The sequence below is a fragment of the Rhamphochromis longiceps genome, linkage group LG20, assembly GCF_057381845.1.
Source record: "Rhamphochromis longiceps isolate RC_006_pf linkage group LG20, R_longiceps_female_GT1.1, whole genome shotgun sequence".
NCBI classification, from domain to species: Eukaryota; Metazoa; Chordata; class Actinopteri; order Cichliformes; family Cichlidae; genus Rhamphochromis; species Rhamphochromis longiceps.
In genome coordinates this window covers 39,131,909-39,159,342 of record NC_140576.1, presented here as the reverse complement: position 1 = coordinate 39,159,342, position 27,434 = coordinate 39,131,909, and the positions used below count along the sequence as shown (strand labels likewise).

At 45.9% G+C, this 27,434-nt stretch overlaps 1 protein-coding gene across 7 annotated transcripts in view; it reads right to left on the bottom strand.

Moving 5' to 3' along the window:
- rgs19 (regulator of G protein signaling 19) overlaps nt 1–27,434 on the bottom strand; it is a 53,942-nt gene that overhangs the window by 11,356 nt on the left and 15,152 nt on the right. For 2 of the 7 annotated variants that reach the window (XM_085393607.1, XM_085393610.1), the window contains exon 2: nt 21,460–21,567. The exons of 2 other annotated variants lie outside the window; for them this stretch is intronic. In XM_085393607.1, coding sequence (XP_085249733.1) covers nt 21,460–21,541 — 82 coding nt within the window. In that variant the 5' untranslated portion in view covers nt 21,542–21,567. 3 more of the 7 variants (XM_085393606.1, XM_085393609.1, XM_085393611.1) reach the window with 2 other exon arrangements.

Sequence of the window (27,434 nt, the reverse complement as noted above, 5' to 3'; positions counted from 1 at the left end):
TATGAATTCTGGGACACAGTCTTCTTCTTCGGGGTTTAACGGCAGCTGGCATCCTTGTACATGCAGTGCTGGCATCTTCTGTTTCAGTCCGTTATTACACTCTTAAATCCTGCTACTTATTCCTGCGTCTTTTGGGATCTTGCAAAGCTTCAAATGACGCGTCGACTATTAAATTAGTCGTCGACGATTTTGATAGTCGACGTAATCGTGGCAGCCCTACATGTAACACTCTGCCTATTGCCTTCATATTAAACATTTTTAAAAATATTTCTTCATGTCATTATGAGACGCGAGATTGAGACACAGACATTTGAGCCTCTTAATGTGTGTTTTCCTTGGGTTTCCACCAGCGTGTAAATACCAAAAACAGAGAGGGGACAGCCTAATATATGAAACCGCTGTGTAATCCCTTTATTTAAACAAAGTAACTGTAATTTGAATACCACCTTTTTTAAACGGTAACTGTTAGGGCTGTGCGATATGACCAAAAATGTCATATCCCGATATAAGAATTCTATCATCCCGATAACGATATAAATCACATAAATGTAACATTTTCTGTAAATTCTGTGAATCTCGGGAAGCTCGTCTTGCGGGAAGTGTTTCCAGCTGCGCGTCATGTATCTGGAGTCGAGTGTTTTAACAGATGTATGAAATGATACATTTTTAGACATAAGTTATAAATGCAATCCATTATTATTATTATTATTATTACATTAATTTGTGCTTCACAACAAAACTATCCTTCATTACAAAGGCTGGAGTTTTACAGAAGAAGGAACATTCAACGTCTGCAGCCGCATGAAGACACTCGTAAACACTCGCAAACGTATTTCCAAGAGTTTCACTTTCAGGAGGATAATATTTCACTCAGTCGCCCAACTGTGAATTAAAAACTCTGTGACACACAATTTACTGCAAATTGAACAAAATCTAAGAGAAAAAAGTCATGGCTGTTGTGTTTGTGATAGTTGCTACCCGGACTGTTTATTATCAGAAGGAAAGCATGATCTGCACTTGGATGCTCAGTCTTTGGCCTTGTCCTGACACTCAGAGCTCACACTCAGTCAGTACAAGTTAGCCCCACCCACAGAAGCCATGAATGCATAAACGCATGTGGCACAATAACACAGTAATATTAGCATGTACCCTATGCTAAAGGAAGTACTGAAGCTCCTTTCCTTAGTATTTGGATAACTGGAACACCAGATACTTCCTGTCACATGTCTCAGTTCGATACCTTCCTAAGCATATTGGTCTATTAGAACGCACTCGGTTTGGCCTACCTGCACAGGTACTATAGTGACTGAGACCACTTGAAAAAGCTGGGAAGAGACAGTTAACCGTTTGAGTTTAAAGCTGCTTCAGCTGATGATCTTGGGCTCAGTCAGGATGTGACGACTCAGAGAAATGACGCTGCTTCCTGCTCAGGTCACAGGACGAAACTTGAGCTTAAAATCTCCCTTCCCAATAACCTTTGTTTACAGTAATGACAGCGAGCTTGCACCTGTAAACAAACAGTGACACATTCTTTTCCATTTGCACCATATTGCGCCGATATTAACAATTGGTGTTCGCGCTCTCTGCGGTAGAGTATCACTTCCTGTTACTGCTCAAACACAGTGATGTTTTTGAGTAGCTTACCTGCTTAGCAATTTAATTAAAAACTTAGATACCTTCTTCTTTCATAGTATAATCTTCACATGCTTCATCCGAAGCACACTCTCTGTGCACTCACTCCCTAATTTATAGCCAAAGTATTCACTCACTGTGTCTTTACTGTTTCTTTTTTTTTTTTTTTTTTTTTTAAAATGACATCAGAAACAGCAGTATGCGACATTACGTGATGGCAGAGCTTCAGTTCATCCTTTGTCATTTTTTTTTTTTTTTTTTTTTTTTTTTAATAAATAGGACAGGGGGAATGAATGAGAGAAAGAGGGGGAGAGAAAGAAAGAAAACCAAAGGGGAGAAGAGACGGTGAGAAGGGGGGGGAAGAGAGAGAAAAAAAAAAAAGAACTCCTGGGTCACCTGTATGGAGAAAAAAAAACAAACAAACAAAAAAAACAAACAGAGGAGACAGCAAACAACAAAGAGCAACATAATAATAGAGAAAACAAAGCACCATCACAATAAACTAGCTAGTCATAGATATCAATATTTACTAAATAATAAACGATATTGTGCAGCACGCAAGATAGACAGCGCACAGTGTGCTTTGAGGCAGCAGCCAAGAAAGCTTTAGTCCGCGTCTGTGAATACCCATGTGTGCATACCTGTGTGGATCAGCATGCTTGCATTCCAAAGGTTTCTCCATGTAATGATCTGCTAGGGAGTGTGGGGGGGCCACAGCCCTGTCCTCCAGGGTGTGAAGCGGGTATGGAGGAGATCAAAACTCCAGACATCCAGAGGCCCCCAGAACACAAGAGACCATGGAAGACCAACAGAGGGGCAGCCGCGCCACTGTTCCAGTAAGAGCTGAGGAGAGTCCCAGATGAGGGCTCGCCCAGCAGCCGCGGAGCAGAAGTCAGGGGGAGTTGCAGTGACGCGCCCGTGAGCTCCGCCGGCCCCCAGCTGTGCCTGAGTGACCGAGCCCCAGGCCGAGAGGCCGGGGGCACCCCACCTCCAAAGGGGCCCGAGCGAGCCCCAGGCCCCAGGCCCCGACAAGCGGCCGCCAAGGAGTGAGCCGGTGTGTACCCGGACGCCCACCCCCAGACACAAAGAACCACCAACACACCGACACCTGAGGGAGTCTGCCACCGGCAGGGGAAGTGGTGGTGGGTGGAGATAGGCCTCCAAACCTTGGAGGGCCTGAGGTGTCCCCAGAGAGGTGGCGTCTGATACCCAACCTGACATATAGACACAGACATACAGGCACACACAGACACAAACATCCATTCCCACCCTCATGCTCTCATATGCACTCACTCCACACTCAACCAACGTGGAGACAGACATAAAGAGACGCTGTACACACAATCACACTCCCCAAGCGTACTCTACAAACCGGGTCTAGGTACCCTTGCCCCTGGAGGGGGGAATTGCACCCAGACCCAGGTGGTGTTACCCTTTTCCCTGCGGTGGGGAGAGGCAGACCACCCCGACTCCGCAGCAGCAGGGAGGCCCCACACCCCAGACCGCAGTCGGACGGCCAACTCCTCCTACTAGCCCTCCCGCTCCAGCAGGCCGCAGAGAATGGGGGTGGGAGAAGACTCCAAACCTCCCTCCACCCGCTCATTGTAGTGTTGATGCATATGTGTTCTAAGGTGCAACTAAAACCCAGGAGGGCATGGAGCTACCTGCCAAGGAGCAGCAGGTAAGCGCATAGTCCCTCCTGCTAGCCCTCAATGACTAAGTGTATTTAAAATTGAGAGGTGGGCAACGACGTCAGGGGTGAGGTATACACCCTGATGGTGATTTGGACTCCGTGATTGTGCCCACCCCCAAGATCCTATATGTATGTGTAATGAGAGTGTGAATAATGTGAATGTCTAAGTTGTGGGATAAAATTGAGGCAGAGGCAGCCAGAAGGGGACGGGGGGGGGGGGGGGGGGGGGTGGGGGTAGCCTCCTCTGCACCCTGGTGACATACCCCCACTCCAAGGCCCTGCATGTGTGGGTGGTTGTGGAGGAGCGGGAAGAGGGAGGCAGCTGGAGATGGGGAGGGAAGGAAGGGAGGGGCAGGTAACCCCTCCCTGGGGCCAGCTCCCCCGCTGACCCCAGTAGGCACTCCCACCCTCCGCGACCCGCCAGGGAAGGGGGGCCCAGGCCCATCAGACCGGGGCCCAGTGCAGTAGCGCCCCCCGGCTCCACAGAGCCCTGGACAGTCCACCCAACCCCACCACAGAGAAAACTGCACCCACCCCACCATCCACACATCTTCCAGACTACATAAGACGGTAAACGCCCAGGCTGAGATCTTCCTCCACCTCTCCTGTATCTCCCCCTCCTGCAGAGAGTTCCTGAAGAGAAGAAAGCTCCTGCAAGATGTGACCATCCCCCCCACCAGTTGAAGAGCCCCCCAGGCGGCTCGACGCACCGGCGGCACCCTGCTCCAGGGCCGGGCCCCCATGCACCCACCCGCCCACAACCCCGGCAACACACCAACCAGGACCCAAGCCCCCGAGGCCCGGCCCGGGCCCCAGCCCAGAGACGGAGCGCCCCCAGAACCTCACGCCCATCCCGGACCCACCCAGGGGCAGCCAGGTTGCCAGGTCAGTAACCCACGTCCGTCAGCACAGACCCTCCCCTAGCCCCGCTGCACGCAGCCGCGAGGAAACAGTCACCTGAGAGCCAACAGAGCCCCCAACCGGACGTGACCGCTACCCCGGGTTGAGCTCCCCAAGGAAGATGCCTCCGGGGAACCCCCCGACGCCCTAAGCCTGTCCCTACCCCCTCACCAATCACAACAGTGAAGGCGGGACCAAACTATGACCCCCCACCCCCACTAGGTGATGGAGCTGATAAAAGGGGCCCAGAGCAATTGATCTAATGTGGTGGCAGAGGCTGTGTCAAGACTAATGTAATCTAATAGATAATTTCTATATTGGTTAGAATTAAGATTATTTTTATTTTTCCAGTTCATGAGGACTGTTTTCTTGGCTATGCATAGGGCAGTGAAGATCAATAGCTTAGCTTAGCTCGCAGCCGACTCGTTAGCACCATGGCTACTTCACCTGTCCCCCCTTCACTTTCCTGCTCATTGTGTCAGATGTTTGGTTACTCCTCAGCCTCCTTTAGCAGTAATGAAATCTGTAACAAATGTAGCATATTTGCAGCTCTGGAGGCCAGGATTACTGAATTGGAGACTCAGCTTCGCACCCTTCATTCACCCGTAGCTAGCCAGGCCCCTGTAGCTGGTGCAGCCGAAGATAGCGTAGGCCCCGCTAGCTGTTCCCCGGCAGATCCCAAGCAGCTGGGGAAAGAGGGCGGCTGGGTCACGGTGAGGAGGAAGCATAGTCCTAAACAGAAGCCCCAGGTACACCACCAACCCGTTCATGTGTCTAACCGTTTTTCCCCACTCGGCGACACACACGCCGGGGGTCAAACTCTGGTAATTGGTGATTCTGTTCTCAGACATGTGAAGCTAGAGACACCGGCAACCAGAGACGACATTGAGGGAAATTTAAAACTGCTGGCTAAGGGTAAACGTAAATACAGTAAAATCATAATTCACGTTGGCAGTAATGACACCCGGTTACGCCAATCGGAGGTCACTAAAATCAATATTGAATCGGTGTGCAACTTTGCCAAAACAATGTCGGACTCTGTAGTTTTCTCTGGTCCCCTCCCCAATCAGATCAGGAGTGACATGTTTAGCCGCATGTTCTCCTTAAATTGCTGGCTGTCTGAGTGGTGTCCCAGAAACAATGTGGGCTTCATAGATAATTGGCAAACCTTCTGGAGGAAACCTGGTCTTGTTAGGAGAGACGGCATCCATCCCACTTTGGATGGAGCAGCTCTCATTTCTAGAAATATGGACAAATTCATTAAACCTCCCAAAATATGACTATCCAGAGTTGGGACCAGGAAGCAGAGTTGCAGTCTTACACGCCTCTCTGCAGCTTCTCTCCTCCTGCTACCCCCCCCCCCCCCAAAAAAAAACCCATCTCCATAGAGACTGTGTCAGCTCCCAAACAGACAAAAAACAAACTAAAAACCAGCAACAAACAACTTAAACATAAACAATTACAAAGAAAGAACAATAAAGTATCCACATCTGAACCAAAGAGTAAAACAGTGAAATGTGGATTATTAAATATTAGGTCTCTCTCCTCCAAGTCTCTGTTAGTACATGACTTAATAATTGATCAACAAATCGATTTACTCTGCCTTACAGAAACCTGGTTGCAGCAGGATGATTATGTTAGTTTAAATGAATCAACACCCCCGAGTCATTCTAACTACCAGAAACCTCGAAGCACAGGCCGAGGGAGAGGTGTGGCAGCAATTTTTCACACCAGCCTATTAATCAACCAAAGACCCAGACAGACTTTTACATTTTTTTCTGAATGCTTAAACCCTAACTGTGATTCCTGTAGCACAATCTCTAAAACTATTCAGACTTATAGCAAAACCACTCACTGAGTTTGCAAAACTAAAAGCACAAAAACTGCTTTGCACTCAGTTTGCAATTTTGTAACACACACTTTGCAAAACTGCAGGCACAATTCACTGCACAACACTCAATTACCAAATTTCCAACACACTCCTAGCAAAAGTATACACATGTATGGCTATCATTAACACTAATTTGCCAACTGTCTGGCACACTTTCACATGTGAAAACTTTTTTAGATAATTAGTTCACTTTGCAATCAGCCCAAGCACTATAATACAGGTAAGCTGTGTGTGCGGAGTACAATGGAGGGAGCAGAAAGAGTGAGAAGTAGAGGAGGCCAAAGAAGAGGACGTGGAGGTGAAGAAGTAGGATGAAGAGGACGACAAGGACAAGGAGGAGCAAGAGGAAGACGAGGAGGGGGGAGAGGAAGATGAGGAGGGGGGAGAGGAAGGGTAGGAAGAGTAAGAAATAGAATTGCTGATGACATCAGAGCTACAGTAGTGGACCATGTAATCAACCGTGGAATGACCCTGAGGGAAGCTGGCCAACGGGTCCAGCCTAACTCGAGCCGCTACACTGTAGCAAGCATCATAAGGACATCTTGAAATGAGAATCGGTTAGTACAGTCACTTCGCACAAAGATTTGTAGCACTGCCATATGCCAATGAGAAACACACCAATACCATTGATGTGAAAATACTGAAATCGTTACTTTACAGAATTGCTAGATGACCAGATGCTGGGGCAGAGGAAGCATGTTCACTGCAGACCAAGTAACCCATATAGTCATTATGGCGATTGCAAATAATCCTATACTTGGAAATAAACACTTGTGTTTGTTTTGATGTGTTTGAATAAACACCAGTACTTGAAGTTTGGATCCCTCTATGCTTATGGATCTATGACAGAAGTATGAGCTCAAACTGACATAGCCTACCTTGTGCACAGAGAAAGCAAAAGCCAGATGTGTTTTGTATTCATACCATCAGTGTGCAGTTGGCGCATTGTGTGCTTAGTAGATGATGGCTTGTGTGTACTGTTTGATACGGAAACACCATTTTTACGAAGGTGTGAAGAGTTAATCTAGCTGTGTTTGCTTTTGCAAGAGAACTACAATGTTTTGATGATTGGGTGACAGGTTTTCTTATTTGTGTGAAGAGTTTTGCAAAATTAGCCAATAGTTACAAAAAATGTGCTTAAGCAATCAGAAAAAACTGTAATTCATTTGAAAGCCTGATGCTTAACATTGTCCACCCCAGCTGTGAAAGTCAGAAACCAGTCTTACTTGTTATCATCTATTGTCCACCTGGGCCTTACACAGAGTTTCTGTCTGATTTCTCAGACTTTTTATCTGATTTAGTTCTGAGCTCAGATAAAATAATTATTGTGGGTGATTTTAACATCCATGTAGATGCTAAATATGTAAAAGAACCCACCCACCACTTTAATCACACTCTAGATCTTGTTTTAACATATGGCATAGAAACTTCATGAACTTCTTCACAAATAAAATTGTAATCATTAGAGGAAAAAATTACCAATAATCATCCCACAGATGTAATATTATCTACAGCTACTCTTAGTACCATTGATGTTAAGCTAGACTCTTTTTCTCCAATTGATCTTTCTGAGTTAACTTCAATAATTACTTCCTCCAAACCATCAACGTGTCTTTTAGACCCCATTCCTACAAAACTGCTCAAAGAAGTCCTGCCATTAATTAATTCTTCGATCTTAAATATGATCAGCCTATCTCTAATAATCAGCTATGTACTACAGGCCTTCAAGCTGGCTGTAGTTAAACCTTTACTCAAAAAGCATCTCTAGACCCAGCAGTCTTAGCTAATTATAGGCCAATCTCCAACCTTCCTTTCATATCAAACATCCTTGAAAGAGTAGTTGTCAAACAGCTAACAGATCATCTGCAGAGGTTCATTTGAAGAGTTTCAGTCAGGTTTCAGAGCTCATCACAGCACAGAAACAGCTTTAGTGAAGGTTACAAATGATCTTCTTATGGCCTCTGACAGTGGACTCATCTCTGTGCTTGTCCTGCTAGACCTCAGTGCAGCGTTCGATACTGTTGACCATAATATCCTATTAGAGCGATTAGAACATGCTGTAGGTATTACAGGTACTGCACTGCAGTGGTTTGTATCATATCTATCTAATAGACTCCAGTTTGTGCATGTAAATGGAGAGTCCTCTTCACACACTGAGGTTAATTATGGAGTTCCACAGGGTTCAGTGCTAGGACCAATTCTGTTTACATTATACATGCTTCCCTTAGGCAGCATCATTAGAAGACATAGCATACATTTACACTGCTATGCAGATGACACCCAGCTCTATCTGTCCATGAAGCCAGATAACACACACCAATTAGTTAAACTGTAGGAGTGTCTTAAAGACATAAAGACCTGGATGGCCGCTAACTTTCTGCTTCTTAATTCAGATCAAACTGAGGTTATTGTACTCGACCGTGAAAATCTTAGAAATATGGTATCTAACCAGATTCTTACTCTGGATGGCATTACCTTGGCCTCCAGTAACACTGTGAGGAACCTTGGAGTCATTTTTGACCAGGACATGTCCTTCAACGCACATATTAAACAAATATGTAAGACTGCGTTCTTCCATTTGCGCAACATCTCTAAAATTAGAAATATCCTGTCTCAGTGTGACGCTGAAAAACTAGTTCATGCATTTATTACTTCCAGGCTGGACTGTAATTCATTATTATCAGGAAGTCCTAAAAACTCCCTGAAAAGCCTTCAGCTAATCCAAAATGCTGCAGCAAGAGTCCTGACCAGTGTTGCCAACTCCTCAGTAAGGAAAATCGCTATTGGTTGTCCTAAAAGTTGCTAGAAGTCGCTAAATGATGTCATCGCCTAATTTGCATAATTGATCATACTAATCTAATTGTACCCTATGTTGTTGGAGAGACAAATAACATCGTGGAAGAGACATAAAGTGAGTAAAAAACGTCCTAAATGCATTTAGAGTTTATTTAGAACTACAAATTAAATTTCTTTTAGCAATTATTGTTTTGTTTAATGTCACATTTCCAATCCTGCTCCTTTACCCGGGCTTGGACTGGCAAAAGTGACCCGAAATAGGCACTCTGGTGGAGTTACTTTGTGTGTGTGTGTTTATAAGTAGTTTTAAACCTTGTGATCCACAAAACAGCATAAGAGTAAAAGAGTAAAAGAAGAACTGACTGCGTTACAGCACCCGCTGCTTGTTGAGAGTAAAAGCAATATGGGCTTTCACGTCTTTTTTTAGCGACTTTTTTTTAGAAAAAAGGTCGCTAAGGGGTCTGAAAACTCGCTAAATATAGTGACAAAGTCGCTAAGTTGGCAACACTGGTCCTGACAGGGACTAGAAAGAGAGAGCATATTTCTCCTGTTTTGGCTTCCCTTCATTGGCTTCATGTTAAATCCAGAATTGAATTCAAAATCCTGCTCCTCACATACAAGGTCTTAAATAATCAGGCCCCATCTTATCTTAATGACCTTGTAGTACCATATCACCCTATTAGAGCACTTCGCTCTCGCTCTGCAGGCCTACTTGTTGTTCCTAGAGTATTTAAAATTGGAATGGGAGGCAGAGTTTTTCCTTCCCACTGTCACCAAAGTGCTTGCTCATAGGGGGTCATATGATTGTTGTTTTTTTCTCAGTATGTGTTACTGTAGGGTCTGCCTTACAATATAAAGCGCCTTGTGGGGACTGTTGTTGTCATTTGGCGCTGTATAAATAAAATTGAATTTTCAGCCACCCCTCTTTGGTTTTATTACTTTCTTTTAATCTTTAAAGTGCTTTTGAGCACCTGGAGCAGGGTGCCGCCGGTGCATCGAGCCACCTGGAGGGCTCTTCAACTGGTGGGGGAGATTGTCACATCTTGCAGGAGCTTTCCTCTCCTCAGGAGCTCCCTCTGCAGGAGGGGGAGATACAGGAGAGGTGGAGGAAGATCTCAGCCTGGGTGTTTATTGTCTTATGTAGTCTGGAAGATGAGTGGATGGTGGGGTGGGTGCAGTTTTCTCTGTGGTGGGGTTGGGTGGACTGTCCCGGGCTCTGTGGGGCCGGGAGGCGCTGCTGCACTGGGCCCCGGTCTGGATGGGCCTGGGCCCCCTTTCCCTGGCGGGTCGCGGAGTATGGGGGTGCCTACTGGGGTCAGCGGGGGAGCTGGCCCCAGGGAGGGGTCACTTGCCCCTCCCTTCCTTCCCTCCCCATCTCCAGCTGCCTCCCTCTTCCCGCTCCACCACAACCACCCACACATGCAGGACCTTGGAGTAGGAGTATGTCACCAGGGTGCAGAGGAGGCTACCCCCCCCCCCCCCCCCCCCTGTCCCCTTCTGGCTGCCTCTGCCTCAATTTTATCCCACAACTTAGACATTCACATTACTCACACTCTCATTACACATACATATAGGATCTTGGGGGTGGGCACGATACACGGAATCCAAAGTACCATCAGGGTGTACACCCCACCCCTGGCGTTGTTGCCCACCTCTCAATGTTAAATACACGTAGACATTGAGGGCTAGCAGGAGGGACCATGCGCTTACCTGCTGCTCTCTGGCAGGTAGCTCCATGCCCTCCTGGGTTTTAAATGCACCTTAGAACACACATGCATCAACACTACAATGAGCGGGTGGAGGGAGGTTTGGAGTCTTCTCTCACCCCCATTCTCTGCGACCTGCTGGAGCGGGGGGGCTAGGAGGAGGAGTTGGCCGTCCGACTGCGGTCTGGAGTGTGGGGCCTTCCTGCTGCTGCGGAGTCGGGGCGGTCTGCCTCCCCCCACCGCAGGGAAAAGGGTAACACCACCTGGGTCTGGGTGCAGTTCCCCCCTCCAGCGGCAAGGGTACCTAGACCCAGTTTGTAGAGTACGCTTGGGGAGTGTGATCGTGTGTACAGCGTCTCTTTATGTCGGTCTCCACGTTGGTTGAGTGTGGAGTAAGTGTATATGAGAGCATGAGGGTGGGAATGGATGTTTGTATCTGTGTGTGCCTGTATTTCTGTGTCTATATGTCAGGTTGGGTGTCAGGCGCCACCTCTCTGGGGACATCTCAGGCCCTCCAAGGTTTGGAGGCCTATCTCCCCCTACCACCACTTCCCCTGCCAGTGGCGGACCCACTCAGACATCGGTGCGTTGGTGGTTCTTTGTGTCTGGGGATGGGCGTCCAGGTACACACCGGCTCACTCCTTGGCGGCCGCTTATCGGGGCCTGGAGCCTGGGGCTCGCTCGGGCCACTTCGGAGGTGGGGTGCCCCCGGCCTCTCGGCCTGGGGCTCGGTCACTCAGGCACGGCTGGCTGCCGGCGGAGCTCACGGGCGCGTCACTGCAACCCCCCCTGGCTTCTGCTCCGCGGCTGCTGAGTGAGTCCTCATCTGGGACTCTCCTCAGCTCTTTCTGGGACAGTGGCGCGGCTGCCCCGCTGTTGGTCTTCCTTGGTCTCTTGTGTTCTGGGGGCCTCTGGATGTCTGGAGTTTTGATCTCCTCCATACCTGCTTCATGCCCTGGAGGACGGGGCTGTGGCCCCCCCACACCCTCTAGCAGATCATTACATGAAGGAACCTTTTAAAAAACAAAAAACAAGCGCGTCCATGCTCACAGGTGTACACACGGGTGATCACACCCACAAACTACACCCTTTTTGACTCCTACCTCAAAGCACACTGTGTTCTGTTGATCTTATGTGCTGCACAATAATGTTTAATATTTAGTATTTACTGTCATATTCCCATATATCATTGTGATGTTGTTTATTCTATTACTCTTGTTCTCTTCTGCTTGTTTTCTTCTTTCTTTCTCAGCAGGTGACCCAGGTGATTGATATATGCATTTTTTTTTCTCTGCCCGTTCTGTTGGTTTTTGTTTTTTGCCCTTCTCCCCCGTCCCTCTTCTCAGCTGTTTCTCTTTCCCTCTTTCTTTCTCCCCTTCTTTCCCCCAGTCAAGTCTGTCCCGTATTCAGTAAGTGAAAATAAAATAAACAATAAAAGGTGAATCAAATGGACCATTACGGCAAGGCTGGGATGGTCAATTTGGTAAAGTAAATCCGTTGGGCATCTTTCTTTGCCTTTAGACAACAATTCTGATGGCAAAAGAGCCAAATGGGACAGACAAAAAAAAAAAAAAAAAAAAAAAAAAAAAAAAAGTGCTTTTGAGCAACAGTTCTCCAGCTTTCTGAAGCTCTTCTTCTTTGGACATCGGCTGCTTTTTTTGTTTTTGTTCAGTCCCTGTACCTGACCCTTTTCACGGGAGTGTTTTTAACCCCTGAACTCTGACGTATGAAGCACTAAAGCATAAAAAGTCTTCTAACTCAAGGATGTACACAGCAGACACCTTAGCAAAGACTTTGACTTTTTGTTACCAGCAGCTGGTTTCTTTAGTCGAATCTGTGAAAAATACCAACGATGACAAAGTCTGAAATAAAATAGTGTTTTTGCACCAAAGGTGACTCCCAAACAGCAGGGAAGGTGAAAACTGAAGAAAGAAGAACAAGTCCAGCAAAGACCTGACACAGGACACTGAGCGATGATCATCTACTTTCCACTGAAACCTCATCAGAAATGGTCTGAGTGGAAGGGCAGCATCAGGAAGCCATAATGAAGGGAAACACAAGGAAAGGCTGAGGTATGGAAATTGCACAAGAACTCAGAAATCAGAGGAACAGGTCTGATGGAGAGATGGATCTTTGATAAACTGATGAGTGTGATCCACCGTGCAGCAGCATCTGGAAACATCAGCTTCATGTTTCAGCATGACAATGATCCAACCACAGTGAAGGCACAGCTGGATAGAAACACACGGGGGAACAGAGCCAGACCTCAGCATGACTGAAGCAGCGTGGGATCATCATGACAGGGAACAAAACATCCAAAGAAGAGCTTTGAATGTCCTTCACGGAGCCTGGAAAACTGTTCCTGAAGATCCTCACAGAGCTGACAGGAAGTGAACTACACTGGTTGTTTGGCCTTATGAAGCATCCTCCCAGCTCTGCTCAGGTTAAATCGTTCTGGCTGTTTTGCACAGCCAGTCCTAAATCTGAAATATTTGAGTGGGATGATCGGGAAAGATCGAGGATGTTTCCTACTTCATAAATCTATTATGCAGTAAACAAATGTGTATTCACTGCATGCACCGAAACAGATGCACGACTGGTCATTCATTATTACTGTGAGTCCGACACCAACAATAAAAAGTTGGTGCCTGCAGCCTTCAGTGACTGAAGGCTGCAGGCAGCTGAAACAACACTGAACAAGTAAAAATCAAAAATCAGAACCACAATATGAGAGACGGGAAAAATACACGCTGATTAGAGGAAGAGAAATACACTCACTGTTTGGGAGAAAGAGAGAAAAAAGCAGGAAAGAGTCAAAGTAACATCAAAAAGGAGGAGAGACAAAAACAAAAGAGGAAACAGAAACCAGGGTTTTACAAAATAAAGGGCGTGAATAGAAGAGAGGAAGAGCAAGAGGAAGTGAAAGAGACCCAACATGTGACACACACTTGTGTGTGTGTGAGTCATGTTTTTATTTCTCACAGTTGAAGAATATCTCTGCTTTAGAGTTTTTCTTCCCCCAAAATAAAAGTTAAAAGTGACTGTGGGTTTTTTCTGTGCCACTTTGGGCTCCCACGGTTCAACATGCATGTTAGGGTTACTCTGTGATTCAGCTCGAGGTGTTAGTGTGAATGATTATCTGTCTCTCTGTGTTAGACAGAAAAGCCACCTGCCCCCGCCTCGCCCCTCGCGGGGGGGGGGGGCTGGAGGCTCCCGTTTGGATGAGCGTCTGGAGATGGATGGAGTGGAAATTCGCATCTGAGATAATCTGGAGGAGAATCACAGCTGCAGTAACATTCATGACAGTTTACTGACATGATGATTTAAATCATTTCTGTGGGTCTGAACGATCGGATTTCTCCAATACTGGACCCACTTCAGTCTGCCTACCAGGCATTGGAGCGGACGATGCCGTCATTCACCTCGTGCATCCTTCCCTCTCTCACCTGGAGACCGCTGGGAGCACTCTGAGAATCATGTTCTTTGATTTCTCCAGTGCCTTTAACACCATTCTTCCCACAGTCCTGAAGGACAACCTGGAGAACTCAGGAGTGGAGCATCACCTCACTACCTGGATTTTGGGCTACCTCACTGACCGACCACAGTATGTGAGAACTCAGGGCTGTGTGTCGGAGAGGGTCGTCTGCAGTACAGGCCCCACAGGGAACGGTTCTGGCTCCGTTCCTCTTCTACACTGCAGACGTCTCCCACAACTCCACCCAGTGCTTCCTGCACAAGTTCTCTGATGACTCTGCAATAGTCGGCCTCATCACTGATGAGGACGACAGGGAGTACAGAGAACTGACCCAAGACTTTGTGGACTGGTGCAAGCTGAACTGCCTCCAGATCAACACTAATAAAACCAAGGAGCTGGTGGTAGACTTCTGCAGGCACAAACATCCTCCACTGCAACCACTGAACATCCAAGGTATGGACATCAAGGCTGTGGACAGCTACAGGTAGCTTGGTGTTCATCTGAACAATAAACTGGACTGGACTCATAATTCAGACGCCCTCTACAGGAAGGGCAGAGCAGGCTGTACCTGCTGCGGAGACTCAGGTCGTTTGGAGTGAAGGGCCCACTCCTGAAGACCTTCTATGACTCTGTGGTGGCCTCAGCCATCTTTTAAGGTGCGGTCTGCTAGGGCAGCAGCATCTGTGCTGGGGAAGAGAACTGAACAGGCTGATCCGGAGGTCCAGCTCTGTTCTAGGATGCCCTCTGGACTAGGGCTGGGCCATATCATACCGTTCCCGGTAATACCAGTATAATGTTGGGCAACGATAACAAAATAAAATATCGCGATAGAATATGAGTAAAACACGCATGCGCAGTGCCTTTGTTTTCATACGCACATGGCCGAAAAAGCATGGTGGCAACGGAGAATGAGAAAGGGGAAAGTGGATCATTTAATGAAACAGATGAACCAGAACTGGTTTGTAAAAATGGTGCAACTTCAGTGATGTGGAACTGGTTTGGTGTTTGTCCGTCAGATACACACCAAAGCAAATTTTTTTGTAGAACATGCAAGCGGCCGTCGTTATTGCCGTATTTGTCGGACTAAGGTGCTCGTAAATCTGGAAGCAATCTGGGTCCTAAACTCTGTATGCTTCAGGTCCCAAAGTCAAATGAACACTGCGGCATCACTGAGAGTTAAAAACTGTCTAAATTCTTTCATCTGTAATAAAATGATCAGCGTTGCTGCTTTACCAGGTGTAACAGTTAAGTTTAACATCCAGGCATCCATGAAAACAGGATTTATTACATTTAACGGAGTTAGAAGTTAGCAGGAAGTTAGTGGTTAGCTCGCTAGTTTTGCTAGTTACCTAAACATGATATTGCATGTTCTGACTGAGAGATTTCTGAAAAAATTCAAACGTACAGCTCTTCTTCTTGCACACTGCAGTTTAATAATAATAATAATAATAATAATAATGGATTGCATTTATATAGCGCTTTTCTAGGCACCCAAAGCACTTTACAATTCCACTATTCATTCACTCTCACATTCACACACTGGTGGAGGCAGCTACAGGTGTAGCCACAGCTGCCCTGGGGCAGACTGACAGAAGCGAGGTTGCCATATCGAAAGAGCTGCTTTGTGGACGCGCCATCGGCCCTTCCACAAAGCACCTCTTTTTAACTTCGGTGGATATTATACATGGTTATGCTCAGGATATGTCAGCCCATTTCTACTGGAAATGCCTTTTGGTTAAACCTTCAGCAAGGAATTTGCATTTGGTCAGAGGGCCCGGTGGCGCCAGTGTCCGGCAGCCTCGCCTCTGTCAGTGCGCCCCAGGGTGGCTGTGGCTACAATGTAGCTTGCCATCACCAGTGTGTGAATGTGTGTGTGAATGGGTGGATGACTGGATATGTAAAGCGCTTTGGGGTCCTTAGGGACTAGTAAAGCGCTATATAAATACAGGCCATTTACCATTTACCATTTGCACTGTTCAATTTTTATATAGCTTTAATGCACATAAAAACAGCTGCTTGATTAAGTGAAAATAAATGGATGGGTTTTTGCGCTAGTAAAGTTGTGGAATTGTATTTTGTCTCGCATCAATTATATCGTCAGTAATATCGTTATCGCAAATTTTCAAATATATATTGTGATAAATATTTTTGGCCATATTGCCCTGCTGTAGTCTGGACCCAGTGAAGGTGGAGAGTGACAGGAGAATGGTGGCTAAGCTGTCATCCCTGTTGGACAACATCTCCTAGACCATGCAGGAGACTGACAGCACTGAGCAGCTCCAAACACGCACACAAACACAGACGCACGCACACACACACACATGCACAAAAACACACACACACGCACACATGTACACAAACACACGCACACACACACGCACAGAGTTGTGTTTACATAATTAAGTAAATTTCAAATATTAATCTGAGAGATTAGCGCTTCATAATTTCACCATCTGATCAGCAGCAGCACTCTGCATGTGTGTGTTAGGGAGAGGTCCTAATGACAAAAACAGATTAGTGTTGTTCTGTTTTCAAACTGTGTTTTTTAAACAGCAGACATGTGGACAAAGGACACATGGAGCTATAAGGACATGAAGACATGGAGTGTGATACAATGAAAGACATAAATGCAGAAAAGGGGAATAAATGTTTGAGTCATGGTGACTGTAGAGTGTGAACAGTTCTATATTTCATCATGACACCAGGCTGACAGCACCGGTGGACTTGAGCCTGGGGCAGAAAGGAAAGGAGCTGTACCGACATGTTGGACACACAGGCTTAGTTTCCTTTTTGAGCACTCACACTCGAACGCAGTCAGCGGTGTCTAAATCAGCCGAACCGTTCTGAGGTGACACATTTGAGGTTTTTCAGCTTCAACAAACTGCATCAGACTCAAGATTCAGCCCCTGTCCTTATTAGGAGAAGTCTTTTGAAATATACACACGTTTATGCTCGTGCACGTGCACTCAGAGCGCGCACACACACAGCGTAACCAAGCAGGCTGCCACACGCCCATTTTAAGGCTACAAGGATGTTAGCATTGACTGAAAGGGCTTCAGGCCAAGAAACAAACAGACAGAATCCTATAAAACACTTAGAGTTTAAGAAACAAACACTTTCTGCAGCAGCTACAGAAAGAAGTAAAAGACAGTCTGTATGCATGTTTTTACCTGGACACACTGGGATCTCCTCCCAGCTGGACTTGAAACACACAGGAGACTTCGGCACACTCTCTCAGTAGGAGCAGCAGCTCTAATCTTTACAATTCAGTTTTAGTTTTTTAGCAGCAAATCACAACAATAGTCACCTCAAGGTGCTTTATAGAGCCAATGAAGAAAAGCCAATATTTAGGACATTCCGATAATAATGAATGACAGTAGTCAAGCTTACAAGTAATAAATACACAAATGCACAAATGGAAGAAAGCAGTCTTACATATTTGTTTAATATGTGCGTTGAAGGACATGTCCTGGTCAAAAATGACTCCAAGGTTCCTCACAGTGTTACTGGAGGCCAAGGTAATGCCATCCAGAGTAAGAATCTGGTTAGATACCATATTTCTAAGCTTTTCAGGGCCGAGTACAATAACCTCAGTTTAATCTGAATTAAGAAGCAGAAAGTTAGCGGCCATCCAGGTCTTTATGTCTTTAAGACATTCCTGCAGTTTAACTCATTGGTGTGTGTTATCTGGCTTCATGGGTAGGGGTGGCTCCTTTGTTGGCTGTAGCCAACAAAGGAGCTACAATCAGAGATTTACTACAACTGCTTTGTCCTGAGTGCTGTCTACTCACTGTAGCTGCATGCTGGATGCATCCAAACATCCCTGATTCCTCAGAGGAGTTTCCGGGACCACAACAAAGACTCTGGTAAGGGAAGGGGTGGTGGGCTCTGTGCTCATGTGCTTCAGGACAACAACAGTGGAATCACAGACAGTCACTGCACACTGAGATTCCATTCAGTCCATTCAGTGCAGGTGCTTTTATCTACCTCACGGGCTAACGGTAGCCACAGTTACCATTGTTTACAACGCTAGCTCAAGTCTCATCCACCTCCAACTTCTATCAACAGAAAGCAGAGACCCCAGAGCACATCCATGCTGTTGCTGGGACTTTAATAAGGCATTTTTGAAATCATTACCCTGCAAATTCCACCAGCATGTTAACTGTCCTAGCAGCGGGGACAGGACACTGGACCATGTGTACAGGAATAGAGCCACGCTCCTCCCCACATGGGACAATCTGACCCCCTCTCGCTGCTCCTTATCTCTGCATACACCCCCTCTCAGGAAACAAACTCCTCTAAGCACCGGGGTCATTAAAACAAGGCCAGATGTTGTTCTCTTGATCTGACAGACTGATCCGTCTTCGAACTGCAGGACCTGGAAACCTTCACTCAGTCTGTCCTTTTCTACAGTAAGTGCCTTGTAGAGAATGTGACAGTCACCAAACCATCCAGGTTTTTCCTAACCCATGACGAGTGAAGTCCAGGCTCTGATCACAACTCGTAACTCAGCCGAAGGCTGAGAGACAGTTCTTTATACACGACTGCCAGAGCCAACCTGGGGAGGAGGTACAGGAGGAAGACAGGGGGCTTGCTCACCGACAGCAACCCCCATCAGGTGCGGAGAGGTGTGCAAACCCTCATCAACTACAAAGGCCAGAGTCCCCCAACCCCTGACAGCAGCCTCAAACTCGCAGAGGAGCTCAACGTCTTTTTTGCTCTGTTTGAGGCCACCCCGCTAAGCTCACCCGGACCCACAACACCACCACCTGGTAAAGAAGGCCCAGCAGCGGCTGCACTTAGAATAACCTGGAGCAGGAGCTGCTGCTGGCCTTCAGGCTCTCCTCCTGCCTGGTGTTTGGTACTCAGGGGTCAGACAGGCTGCACAGAGGGTCACTATTCCTCCAGACTCACTAACAGCTTCTTCCCCGGGCCATTCGGACTGTTAACACTACTTTCCTGTTTACTCCTGATTTATTTACTATTTCTATGATTTTTACTGCTGCTCAGTCAGCATGGAGTAGCCACCATACTGTTGTACATGTACAATGACAATAAAGGGCCATTCAATTCTATTGTAGTGACTGATTTTAACATGGATTATTACTCATATATATATTAGAGATTTAAAAAATCATATACAGAACTAAATGGGAGCCCAACAAAAGCAGCGGCTTCAGTGCTCTTCCTCAGGGTCCTCAGACGGGTACCACTAATAGTATTAAGGTGTTATTAACGGTCCAAAGACCACATTCAGGCTCAGGAGCAAACACACTCTGAGGGAAGACCTGCCTGTATTACCCCCACTCAGAATATAAAACCAACCTGAAGGGAAACATTTAAGATGGAAATCTCCACAGCCCGGCACAGGTGGGAAAAATAAAGTATAAATACCTTATTACTATACTTATGTACAACTTTTAGGAGCTGTACTTTAATTGAGTAGTTATTTTTTAACCGACATGAGCGTAAACTGTAACACATGAGGCAATCCTACTCGTGTATAAATCACCGGGGTACATCGCATAAAAAGAGATGAAAGAGGCACAACTGAAGTCAGGGGTTAATGTGGTTTGTTTCGGACCTAACCCCTCACCGAGGGGAGATGTCAGCATCAAGCTGAGAAGCAGGGAGTGGGAGGAGCATAAAGTAAAGTTTTTCAAGTCAGAGACAGCGTTTCTGTAAGCGCAGCAACAGGACAACATTTTACACGTGCAGGTAAATCCAACCGAGTTCATGCTGCCGTGTACACACACAAGCCCTTACTGCCTTTGCTTACATTTGAAAAACAACTATTAAGCATTTCTTAGTTATGTGTTAAACATTTCCCTGTTTATGACTTACTCCACAATTTTACATCTTTATTCTAGCAGAACATGCTTTATAATCAAAATGAGATAATTTACTGCTCTTTACAGTTGGGGCAGATTTGTATTGAGCATAGTTCAGGTTATTGTTGGCCCGCTCCCGGCGCCAACATGTAGGCAGCTGCTCATGTTCTGCTTCAGTGATTCAGGCTGACTGCATTTATTGCAATGAAAATTCATCTCAAGTAGGTTTATATTCTCATTTTTATACCACAAGGTTGAGTTATGTGTGCGCAGCTGTCAGACGTCCTCCAGGGAGCTACTCTTTCATTTCTTACTCTGTACTTCTTCAAAGAGTTTATTTAGTACTTCGACATTTACTGGAGTATTTTCAAAACTACTATCTGTACTTCTTATTTAAATACAGAATGTCTGCCGCCTCTGCAGCTTTCAAATATTCAACTTGAAAGTCTGCTGGGCCCTTTCATTGTTGTTTACAAGCCAACACATGAAAATCAGCATTTCCCAGACTGTTCAGCTTTTCAGGAACTGAGAAATACAGTTGACCATGATGCATTTTCCACTAAAGACCTTTGCCTTTCCTCGAACACCCACAGATCAGAAATCATTTTTCAAATCTTAGATATGAACCTTCAGTTCGGTCAATAATCAACAGTATCGACAGCATGGCGTGACTCACGCCGTACCTGCATCCATCGTCTTTAAGGTGACAGGAGTGCCCACGGCAGCACGCTAAAGCACACAGAAAGCATTCAGCCACACAGCTCACCAGAGACGGGACGATTCAGCGGCGAACGATCGACAAACTAGTCCTTCTTTCTCCTTCCTTTCAGCCGCTCGCTAACAGCCACGACGCCTCCATCAATCAGCACGCCTTCACTCCCGTAAAGGAGGAAGAGACGAAGGGTGGGGGGCAGGAAGCAGAATCAGAGGTATTGTGACACACAGGGGTTCTTGGTTTCTCTCTGAAACTTGATGAATCAGACCTGGCGTCCACACACACACACAACTAACCCTGCCACGAGGACTGCACGGACCTCTTCACACCACCGAGGCAGGAAAAGAAGGAAAAAGCTGCTAAAAGCAGTGTTTACATTCTTGAACTTGTTCATCTCTGGAATCAGTCCAGTCTCGACTTGTCAAAGTTTCTCTCTTTCACAGGAAAACCAACCTGACCACATCCCTGAGGCTAAATCCCCACAGCTCATCACAACATCAGCCCAGCTGTCACAGCCCAGCTGCTCGCTTGGCCTGTGCCCTTGTTCTTCTCAACACATTACAGACAAAACCCTTTACGTGCTTCTGGTCCGAGATGAGCGTCACATTACATCCAGTTTCAGCTCTCGTGCATGTTACAACATGACAGCACCTTCCCTGGTCTGCTGCTGCAGAGTCCATAAAGAAATGATTGTGTGGTGCGCGAGGACAACTCTCACACTGCTGATGGTGATGTGACTTCATTACTGCTAGAAGAGGACGTGTTTGTGTGGCACACGGACAGACGGACACAGAGAGGACACACAGTCAGAGGGCTTTACCAGAACATCCGCCATGTCGAGAGAGCGGCCGGTCGGTTAGAGCGTGCGTCGTCAGCGGTGTTAGCAGGCCGGGCACACGCATGTCATCCTCTCTTCAGCCTCGGACCTCTGCTTTACACACACACACACACAGCAAAATGCACAAAAGCACATACAGTCCAAACACATGGAGATGTTCACAAATGCAACATCAAACAGCACCAACAAATCCACCAAGAGGCAGATTTATTCACAAGGTGTCCACACACACACACACACACACACACACACACACACACACACACACACACACACACACACACACGAAGGAGAGAAAAAAACCACAGTGAGTGTGTGTGTGCAAAAGTGTGAAAAGGACACTGAAAGATTCTTAATGAACTTTATATTTAAACGATTCTGACACGTTGCCGTGTTTTCTGGGCGCTGTGAGGACCAGATGACATCATCACCTCTAATCTGCTGCTCTTACTGACCAAGCATCATTAGGCCGCCTGGACGTATTTGGTCATTTTGGCTGTAATAGGGGCAGAAATCACACTATAAGTGCATGCTTTTGCCCCTTTTTTCAGAATAACCCCAGCTTTAAATATCTGTCAGTCATTTTACATCACTGTATTGTTGTGACAACGCAACAACAGTTTACAGTGGACGAAAATAAAAAACAGACTCTGTGTTTTCAGATTTATAGTTAAGTGGAAACTGATATTCCACAGAAACAAAATGTAACACATCAACTCTAAAAATGAACTATACTAAATATGTACAATGAAGTTTTTGAGCCTAAGCCACTCAGTTTTTTTAAATCTGCAGGCCTTTTTTGGGGCGTTGCCACTTCTTCACACCCATGCATCATCAATTCTTACATGTGATTGGACCATCGGTTGCTCGTGCTTTCTAAAGATGCACCATAAAGTTTTCTCGTCTTTCAGTAAGCGTCCACATTTTCTCTCTAGCATAAACGATGACGGAGTTACCGTCGTTTAAAGAGCGCTTGTAAAATGGGCCTGTCAGCGGGCCCATCGTCAATAAAGGGTTAAACCTCGAACATCGAACAGCAGAGATGAACGAGCTCCTGATGCATTCAATTAGTTGTAAACATTTGGAGGACGTGAGTGTGGCGAGTGTAAAACCATATGACCAAGAAAGCAGCAGAGGGAGCAATGACACCTGTACTAAACAGTCACATTTTAATCCAGTTCATCAGATTCCAGTTAACGAACCATTCAGGCAAACACAGTTAAGTTTTTGTGCACCGTGATTTCATGCAAAGTCTCCGTAAAGACGAGAACTTCACCCACCATCAGAGGTGGAGCTGAGGATGTTTCCACTGTAACACATGGACAGAAAAAAACGAGTAACTGAAATTTCTGGTTCTGAAAATGCTTTTTCTCCAACTCTGGAAGGAAGAAGTTAGAATCAGTGGTCAGCCATCATGCCACCACTCTTTATCACTTTCAATAGGAAAAGCTGACAATGGGGGAGATTAGGGTTAAGGCTAGGGGAGATAAAGGCTGTAAACGGACCCTCACTGCTGTTAGCGTTTCTATATTCACACCCTGACACACCAGCACACAGGAAACCTCTGTGTTCAGGGGTTTGTCCAAGGACAGCATCCAGGACGAAGGAACAGGGATCAAACCTCTGACCTCACATTAAGGAGGCACCACGATGAGTCACAGGCTGACTCCATGTGTATTTTATCATGTGAAGAACTACACGATGTTTGTGTGTCTATTTATGAACGGAGAGGAGATGGAACTCTTTAAAGCCACTTGTTTTTTCTTTAGCAGTTTCCTCGCTTACATGTTGGGTAACACAGAGTCACTTTGATCGTCATCTTGGGTAATGTCGGCTTATCACAAGTTTCTCTGTCAGTCCCACATCTGCTTCATGTACTGTCCAATCTGTCTCCATCATCATCTTCCAGTTATTGTGTTCTTTTTTTTTTTTTTTTTTTTGGAAGTGTTCAATACCTGCTGCACAATCCACTTCGTATTGCCTCTGTCCTTTGTTTATTGTACAGTTAGTATTGTATAGTTAGTAATAGTACCTTTTTATTTTATAAGTTACTATTTTTTGTAATTCCTAGATTTATATCTCTTGGAGATTTATCTTTTATATTCTTAATAATGCACCATGGGGGGGGGGGGGGGGGGGGGGGGGGGGTATTTCGGTACGCTGCATACTGTGTATACTGTTGTACTGACAATAAAGTTCTTGTATCTTGAATCACTGCTGCGGTTCTCTGAGTGAATATGACCTTTAACAGGCTGATGAAGCAGCATCGTCTGATAAAAGCCCACAGACGTACGCATCGATGAAGCAAAGATGGCTGGAGTGCTAGAAACACAAGACAAAAGGAGAAACAGACAGAAGGGAAGAAGATGAGCAGTCTGAAAAAGAGGAAGTAAGCAACAGACATAATGAAGAAAGACGCAGGAAGAGGAAGTGTGTACCAACTGGCAACAGGAAGACAGAAAAAGCCGTCCTGCTCCTCGTCCTCCGGCGGCTATCTGAGAGGTGGCTTTATTCAAAGTTGACAAGAGACTTCAAACAAACCAGCACAGCTTTCTTTCCAGAGGCTTCCAAAGACTTTCACATTAAGACACATTATTGCAATGACCCACAACCCTCACCTCCAACATGCTTTTAAGCCTAATATGTAAAACCAAGAGTGACATGAAGGGAGGGCTGGGTGTTCAGAAAGAAGGGAAACGGAGTCGAGGCGAAGCACCCGCAGGTGATCAGTAATGATTACAGACAGGTGTTTGTTCCACTCTGAGGGACTTGGATGTAAAAACTACTGCTCGAAATACGATTCCTTCAATGCAGAAACACGTTATTTCTGCTTTTCAGTGTCTCTTCCTCCTGAAACCAGACCCAGCACCCTATATGGTCATAATGACAACATTCCCATAAATCCCCATACTGCAGCTTATCCTGACGTAAGCTATACGAGTCATCGACACACCAAGAAAGGAAGGAAGCACGGAGGAACACTTTGTGTCTGTTTGTTCCAAATGCAGCTCTAAATTTAAGGAACACGGTTCAATTCTCTCACATGAGCAAGGCAGCAACACTGCTTGGCCTCACGTTTGAATTCCAGGTTAGCAACACATGATCAGGGTTAACCTGAGAAATTCAACAAACCTCATAGTCATTATGAGAGTAAATGGTAAATGCTAGGGCGGGGCTATATCATACCGTTCACGGTTGGGCAATGTTGGGCAACGATAGGAAAATGAAATATCGCGATAGAATATGGGTAAAACGCGCATGCGCAGTGCCTTTGTTTACATACGCACATGGTGGCGATGCAGAATGAGAAGAGCGAAAGCGGATCGTTGAATGAAACAGATGAACCAGAACTGGTTTGTAAAAATGCTGCAGCTTCAGTGGTGTGGAACTGGTTTAGCTTTCGTCCGTCAGATACACAACAAAGCACTATTTTTGGTAGCGCATGCTAGCGGGCCGTCGTTATTACCGTGTTGTTTGGAAAATACGGCACACTTAAAATCAATCCTTTGATTTTCCTGAAAGTCGATAGCGCCCCTTATAATCCCGTGTGCCTTATGTATGAACTCTGGTTGTGTTTACTGACCTCGAAACGATTTTATGTGCACGGCGCTCGAAAATCTGTCAAATGTTTCAGTACGACTTTGCTGAGCTACGAAGCTGCACCGCTTGATGGATTGTCGGAGCATTACGGCTGTCGTAGGCGGAGCCTCGCGGAGTGATACGTACTGTGCTTCAACATAATATTACCGTATTGTGTGTGTTTAACCTCTTTTTAAGTTTTGTGGATATTATACATGGTTATGCTGAGGATATGTCGGCCAGTTTCCACTGGAAACGCCTTTTGGTGAAACTGTCAGCGAGGAATTTGCACTGTTACATTTTTATATAACTTTAATGCAGATAAAAAACAGCTGCTTGTTTAAGTGAAAATACATTGATTTTTTTTTTTTTTGCACTAATAAAGTTGAGGAGTTGTAAAGTATTTTGTCTAGTGTCAATTATATCGTCAGTTATATCGTTATCGCAAATTTTCAAATGTATATGGTGATAAATATTTTTGGTCATATCACCCTGCTCTAGTAAATGCACTGATTCTTATATAGCGCTTTTCTACTCTTCCGGAGTACTCAAAGCGCTCTATACAATCTATACAACAGACCTCATTCACCCACTCATACAAGCACTTCCTTCTGTACTCTAAGCATTCACACACATTCACACTCCGATGCATCGGAGAGCAACTTGGGGTTAGTTTTAGGTTCTTGCCCAAGGATACTTGGCATGCAGACCTGGGAAGCCAAGGATCGAACCACCAACCTTCCAGTCAGTAGCTGATCTGCTCTACCACCTGAGCCACAGCCACCCCAGAGAGCTACCCCAATATTTCTAACAGACATGATGTGTCAGGCAGATCACATCACCATGAGGACCTTGCAGTCTTTGTAAAACTTGCAGATGTGAGCCACATCTGGGCCAAGCTGTGTGTGCCCTTTTTTGGGGAGTATTTTGGATTTATGGATTTTTTTGGCCATATCATACTGTTCACAGTAACACCAGTATAATGTTGGGCAACGATGAGAAAATAAAATATCGTGATAGAATATGGGTAAAACGCGCATGCGCAGTGCCTTTGTTTTCATATGAACATGGCGGCGACGGAGAATGAGAAGGGCGAAAGTGGATCGTTGAATGAAACGATGAACCAGAACTGGTTTGTAAAAATGCTGAAACTTCAGTGGTGTGGAATACGGGTGGGGGAAAAATCGATACTGTGTAGTATCGGGATATTTTGTTTGCTAATAATGTATCGATACAGGGACAGCAGGAATCGATATTTTGTTACAAAAAAGTTTTTCAGAATCAGAATCAGAATCAGAATGGGGTTTATTGCCAAATGTTGAGCAGGTTTACAACATTAGGAAATTGCTGCGGTGCTTCAGTGCAAACATAGTGTCATAAATAGCACTTAAATAGACATGGAAAAAAATAAAAGTAGGGATAAGAATTAAAAGTGCTACGTGGGAAGATATGTGCATGAGATATACATGAGATATATACATGAGAATAAGAATTAAGAGTGCTACGTTGAAAGATATATACATGAGTGCAGGTGGTGATCAGTGCCAAACATGGAATGATGCAGTGAACACAGCGTAGGGTCATGTGTTAGTGGTGGGAACAGTCATATGGTTATTGTTCATGTGTCCAACAGCAGAGGGGAAGAAACTGTTCTTATGGCGAGAGGTTCTGGTGCGAATGGACCGGAGCCTCCTGCCTGAGGGGAGCAGGTCAAACAGACTGTGTTCAGGTTGAGAAGGGTCAGCTGAGATCCGAGCTGCACGCCGCAATGTCCTGGAGGTGTACAGGTCCTGCAAAGATGGGAGTCTGCAGCCAATCACCTTCTCAGCAGAGTGCACAACACGCTGCAGTCTCTGTTTGTCCCTGATAGTGGCTCCAGCGTACCACACGGTGATGGAGGAGGTGAGGATGGACTCGATGATTGCAGTGTAGAACTGCATCATCGTCCGTGTTGGCAGGTTGAATTTCTTCAGCTGCCTCAGGAAGTACATCCTCTGCTGGGCTTTCTTGATGACGGAGGTGATGGTGGGCTCCCACTTCAGGTCCTGGGTGATGGTGGTACCCAGGAAGCGGAATGAGTCCACAGAGGTGATGGGGGTGTCAGTCAGGATGATGGGGGGGAGTGGGGCTGTGTGCTTCCTGAAGTCCACAATAATCTCCACTGTCTTCTGGGCATTCAGCACCAGGTTGTTGTGGCTGCACCAGGACACCAGACGTTCAACCTCCCTCCTGTAGGCAGACTCGTCCCCGTCCGAGATGAGTCCAATAACGGTGGTGTCATCTGCAAACTTGATTAGCTTGACAGACTGGTGGGTGGAGGTGCAGCAGTTGGTGTACAGGGAGAAGAGCAGAGGAGAAAGAACACAGCCCTGAGGGGA